Source organism: Benincasa hispida, chromosome 9 (genome assembly GCF_027475165.1).
Source record: "Benincasa hispida cultivar pf3 chromosome 9, pf3_genome.v1.1, whole genome shotgun sequence".
In the NCBI taxonomy this organism is placed as follows: domain Eukaryota; kingdom Viridiplantae; phylum Streptophyta; class Magnoliopsida; order Cucurbitales; family Cucurbitaceae; genus Benincasa; species Benincasa hispida.
The window spans coordinates 92,281,428-92,287,427 of NC_143486.1; the positions used below are offsets into that span (position 1 = coordinate 92,281,428).

At 33.4% G+C, this 6,000-nt stretch overlaps 1 protein-coding gene across 1 annotated transcript; it reads left to right on the forward strand.

Moving 5' to 3' along the window:
- The first annotated feature begins 1,259 nt into the window (after positions 1-1,259).
- Positions 1,260-5,361, forward strand: LOC120085301 (Polyketide cyclase / dehydrase and lipid transport protein). Its single transcript, XM_039041217.2, has 5 exons — positions 1,260-1,471; positions 1,607-1,950; positions 2,264-2,459; positions 4,192-4,323; positions 5,018-5,361. The coding sequence occupies exons 2-5, from the start codon at positions 1,646-1,648 to the stop codon at positions 5,138-5,140; spliced, it is 756 nt and encodes a 251-aa protein (XP_038897145.1). The 5' UTR covers positions 1,260-1,471; positions 1,607-1,645; the 3' UTR covers positions 5,141-5,361.
- Positions 5,362-6,000: the final 639 nt, after the last annotated feature.

The window sequence follows — 6,000 nt, forward strand, 5'->3', positions numbered from 1 at the left end:
GAAATTAATTTTAAGACTCTCGTTCCAAAAATTTATTCATTTGCAGGCGGCGTAGGTAATATAAGTACGTTATCGATTACTTTACTTCAATGAGTATATACACAATTACATACAAATATAGTTTGTTTATTATGTCAGTACATGTGCTATATACACAATAATTATGTTTTCTTAAGTATTTAGAATTGGAAATTTCGAATCACAAATCTTTTAAATTAGTTGAGCTATGTCCAGCTTGAAGTTAATAATTTTTTTTATCATTATTGAAAATAAATTTATTTAAAACATGATTTGATTTTTTAAGATTTTATTTTCTAAAAAACAATTTTTTAAAAAAATAAGATTATCTTTGGATTATCATTTACTAAGATCCTGTTTGGTAATCATTTCGTTTTTTTTAATTAAGCTTATATTCTCTTAGTTTCTTATTATGATTTGCATATTTCTTAAATAGAAAAGTTAAAAACTTAATCAAAATCTAAAAACAAAACAAGATTTTAAAAACTATTTTTTAAAAAATTTTCAAATTTTGGATTGGTTTTTTAAAATATGGATAGAAAGTAGATACTAAAACAAGATAGCTAGAGGTGGGAGAGGTATCTAAAAGCTTAATTTTCAAAAACTAAAAACCAAAAACTAGGTTATGTTTGGTAACTATTTGATTTTTTGTTTTTATTTTTTAAAATTAAGCATCCCACATTTTTTACAATAATCTACATTTTTTTAAGTACAAGTATTTGAATTCTTAGCCAATTCTAAAAAAAAAAAATAATTTTTTTGAAAACTTTATCAAATTTGACTTAATTTTTTAAATCATGGATGAAAAGTAGATAAAAGTTTGGAAGTGAAAGTAGTGTACATAGATTTAATTTTAAAAAATAAAAAATAAAGATAAAATGATTATGAAACAGACCTAAATGATTATGAAAGACGATCTAAAGGTATTGGTTGGAATATTGATAGTCATGGCTAAGATTTGATTTGAGGCTACATTTCAAATGTCTGTAAAAAATAGCCCCCCCCAAAAAAATCAATTGTAAGTTCGGTATTTTTTAGGTAGCTACCTCGGGTTTGCCTATTGGCCAAAAAGGAAAATAAATTGAAATTGGGTTACGATCTTTGACTTTTGTGGACCAAAAATATTTACTTTGGAACGCAATTTTAAAGTGTATTTCTCAAAATCCACGTGGCATTTTCCCGGTCAAATAATCTTCAAGCGCTGATCAATCACGTGGGCGGTTGCACGTAGAGTCCAATTCGTAGACGGATTCGGATCGGGTCGGATCCGCAAGTTCATCTTCGTCAATCCTAAATACAAAAGGAACGGCAAAACAAAAACTAGAACAGTAGGAATCTTCCTTCCATTTGTATATATAACAACATTCAGTTCTTCTCCTGTTCAGATTTATTAACGGGGAAAGGAGGATTTGTTCGTGATTGTTTACCGCCAAATCTTTATCGCAATCATCGAGTCAGTACCTTTTTTGTTTGTTTCGTTGAATTGAATCCCTAGTTTTTGAATTTCTTTCGTTCCGATTTGTATTCTGTTTGCGAGAAGAGGCGGGAAGTGCCTAATCGTTGCTTAGGTTGTGTGGTACATTTGCAGGCGGAGAAACATTCAAGTTTTTTATCACCAAGGACAGCAATGCCGCCGTTTCTGTCTACCTCGAAGGTCGTTGAGTCATTGATTTCGCGTAGAGGTGGTATCAGACATGCGATCAAATACGCTAGGTGTAATGCCGAGTCGTGGAAGTATCAAAACGTTCGACATTTAAGGTGTATTCCCGGCGTTCAGACCTCGACGATTTATAGACTGTTCGATCAGGACCGTAAGATTTCCGAGAGCTTCCGTGATATTAGTGCTGTACAATCGAGACGATTTCTTGGCTGTGGAGACGGGGCAGAGACCGGCGTTTTATCCAAAATTTATGAAGAGAGGCGCGTAATGGGGTAAACAAATTAATCTTCTTTTGCGCTATATATAATATGCGGTTTTCTACGTTTTGGTTAGCAAACATTAGTATAGGAATTTGGATTTGTCTTATCGTGGTCCTGCATTGTCTAGGGGATTGAATTAGCTTTGTTAATAAAGGCTTTTATTTTATTTTTCTATTGAGAATCTGAAGCATTTGAGGAGGTATTTGACTTAGCTTCCTTCCTTTCACGTTTGATGTTAGCCAAAAAATTGGTTGATCATGAAATTTTATGTTTACATTGTTAGTGGTTGTTGCTGAGCTAATTACATCTTTTAAATTGTTATTAGGTATTCTCCGGAACAGTTATTTGACGTAGTTGCTGCTGTAGACATGTACCATGATTTTGTTCCTTGGTGCCAGCGGTCAGAGGTACTAAAAAAGTATCCTGATGGATCCTTTGATGCTGAACTAGAGATTGGCTTTAAATTTCTTGTTGAGAGTTACATTTCACACGTAGAGATGAACAGACCAAAATCTATAAAGGTAATGAACTCATCCATAACTTATCATGAATTTCTCATACTGAATTGGTAACTCATGCGGCTAGCTAGTGGTGATATTATCGTGGTTGATATTCAGAACCAAGGATTTTAGGGTATCAGTTAGTTTATGTTTGTGTTACATTGGGTAACACGACGATGTGGTGGATGCTTAAAAGAGGTCCAAGAAATTTGGAGATGTTAGGTGGTGTAGATTTCTTTTTATCTTCCAGTATTATTTTAGAGGGCTCAAGCATGTTGCATGTGTGATTTCATAGTCCATTGATAAATCGTATATATCAGGTTTTACAATCTTAACAGTAAGCTTAAATGCACATGGACTTTGGTCAAAGAAAAAAACGTGAGCCATGTTGGTGTACAGGTTGCATGCTTTTGAACATCAACTTATAGATCATGCCTTCACACATTTACTTCATATGCCTGGTTTTGATTTGTTCCAGACTTGTTTGTATTTTCTTCCATGCATAAGAAAGAAAATGTTATTCTTTTAGACACGAACACGACAAGAAAAATTTAAATTGCACACTAAGATTAAATAATCGGCAATGCACAGTGTTGGAAATATGGGCATATTGATATTAATAAGTGAAGGGTTGTTTTTACAATGTGTTGGCGACAGATTGTTGGCATTTTGAAATCGTTTCTGACACATTGATATATCAAGAATATTGGACACATGCATGATAATGAAACAATTACATGCCTGCAACATCTCTCCTACATGGACACTGTCTTTTACCGATGCCACTAGCATTGATATATTGCTAATCAACAGCATGTCGCCAATTTTGAAGTAGTCTATCTTTTCTAGTTGCAGGCAGCATTGTGCAGTGTTGTCTTTGAAGTGTTTAAGTAGGAAGTTTGCGCTCTATAGTCCTGAGAGGCACTGCTTTATATTGTAATTCAATGTCGGAAATTGGTTGACATGCTTTATTGAAAGAGAAAAAAAAATTGTATAGAATTTTAGGGGCTGGCTATAAACAAGACTTCTTCATACCTTCACTCAGACCATATGAGGAAGAGCACTCCATCCTATTAGACTCTTCATCTCCTTTTTGGTTCTGTTATCTCTCTCTCCCTCCCCCTCCCCCTCCCTTTTTCTTTTCATTTCTTTTCTTTCCTTTCATTTTTTCTCTTTCTTTTTAACTCTCTCCAGGCTTTTCCCTCTTTTTCAAATCCTTCTCTAGAAGTCCAAAAGTAAGCCAAGTACATGTTCAATTTGTGCAGCAGTAGCAGTCGAGTCTTTAGTGAAAACAAAAATGCATTGAATTTTTTAGATGTTTTCCTATAAACAAGACAATTTTCTCGCTTTCACTCACATCATTAGAGCAAGCACACTCCTTTCACCACTAGAGTCTCCATTTAGATGTTTTCCTATAAACAAGACAATTTTCTCGCTTTCACTCACATCATTAGAGCAAGCACACTCCTTTCACCACTAGAGTCTCCATTTCCCTTGTTAATATTGTTGCCCGATCGTTTTTCTATTATTGAATGGTGTTAGAATATAGACCTTTTTTAAAAGAAGAATTAACAAATCAATAATATTCTCCAATTCTTAGTTTTCAGTACTGTCTATTCCTGTATTCATGTGTACACTAGACACAAAATATTGATATATGTATCTATAAAGCATTTTTTGCTCTTGATTGCCCAAACTTTTGATGTTTAATAGGCATCGTACTGATTGTCTTGATTGCTCTTTCCACTTACAGACTACAGTATCTCGAAGTGCGCTTTTTGACCACTTGATAAATACTTGGGAGTTCAATCCGGGACCGATTCCAGGGACTTGCAACCTTTACTTTTTGGTAGATTTTAAGTTCCAGTCTCCACTTTATCGACAGGTAAAGCTCTCTCTCACTCCAAGCATCCTTCCTCATTTCAAATTTCAAATCTCAAATTTCAATTATATCATGGGCATTGAGCAGGAATGCTAAGGACTCCTGTTGAAGTCTAGCATTTAGTCTCTGACTCTCAATTTAAAAGAAACAGTAATAATAACAATGTAGCCTCCTTTGCTTTGTGGCCTTACCTGTGGTAGAGTATGAGGTTCCTCAAGGCTGGCTGCTTCTATAACTGATGAATAGAGACCGAAATTATATTCGTTAATTTTGACATCTAAACTTTGAGTGAAATGCCATTGCCAGCTATGCCTTAAATATGAAACTGGCAAATTTATCTAACCTGTTATTATGCGCTTGAGAGCATAATATTTGAACAATTTTATTGGAAATCTCATCTCAATTGATCCCGTGGCTGCTTTTAACAAAATTCAAAATTGCTGGCCGATCCTGTAGTTTTGTATACTGTTTTCATTTGTAACTGTCTACTAAAGCATTACTCAATTGGTTAAGTCATTATACCTCAACCAAAAAATTCGAAGTTAGAATATCCACTCTCACTAACGGTTGAACTCAATTGGTAAATAAATAAATTCAGGATGTATTAAATATGTTTTGTTTCATACTGCCAGCTGTTTTGTCACCATAGTCTCTTACAGCCTATCATTATGATTTCTCATATGACATTCTTTTTCAGGTGGCTTCAGTGTTCTTTAAGGAGGTCGTCTCAAAACTGGTTGGTTCATTTAATGAACGCTGCCGTTTGATATATGGTCCAGGGGTTCCAGTCCTTGAAAATTCATACAGCCAACGAGCTTAAATTTGTTGAAATTTTTCATAAGATGTATCATTTGATTGAGGATATTTAGCGAGAATGAATTTAGAATTGACAGAATCCTCATAGAGAGCAGATAGGGAAGTAGAAGTATCCTAAATTTGACTGATTAATGCACCTTCTGGGTAACTTGCAGCTTGCTTATTTTGCTGTGGCCCATCAAAAGACATTAATTATTTGGTTGAATTTTCATTTGTTTTCTTTTATTTCTAGTTCTTGTAATTGTTCACCTTTTCTTGTTTAACATTTAGAGTATGATTCGACACCTTTATGAATGTTGTTTATTCTTGTTAGAATAGGTCACATGCTGCTCTAGAAAAAATAATATTTCAAGTTTTAGGCTGTATTTTGCAGGTTATATCCGTACATATGAATCGACTGGCACTTGATATCCTCCATTCTTTAGTTATGATTTTCAAATAATTAACCAACTTGGTATGGAATTTAGAGCGCGTTTTTAACCACTAGTTATAATCTCAATTATTTTAATTGGCGATCATAAGTAACTCATCATTATCACTATGATTAAAGATAACAATGAAATTGTCTTCTAGATTTGTAGAGAAGAAATTGAAATTAAAATGTTTTAACATAATCAAATAGAGTTAAAACATGGTGAACTAAGGAATTTAGGGTGCGATTTTATTTTCGGGGTTTAATTTAGGATATATGTTTTAATCACTAGTAATTAGCAATTTTAAGTAACTCATCATATGAAATTGTCTTTAAATGAAATCGAAATTAAATTATATGGTGAAATTATTTAGAAAAGAATCTCAAATTTACATTAAGGGGTTATCAACGTGATGCCATTTAAAACAAATTTTCTAAAACATAGAGAATGA

Excerpts from the sequence above, each read along its gene's own strand:
- LOC120085301 (XM_039041217.2), top strand. The coding sequence starts at position 1,646 with ATGCCGCCGTTTCTGTCTACCTCGAAGGTCGTTGAGTCATTGATTTCG. Across the intron at positions 1,951-2,263 it reads GAAGAGAGGCGCGTAATGGG|GTATTCTCCGGAACAGTTAT; the intron begins GTAAACAAATTA and ends AATTGTTATTAG. Across the intron at positions 4,324-5,017 it reads AGTCTCCACTTTATCGACAG|GTGGCTTCAGTGTTCTTTAA; the intron begins GTAAAGCTCTCT and ends ATTCTTTTTCAG.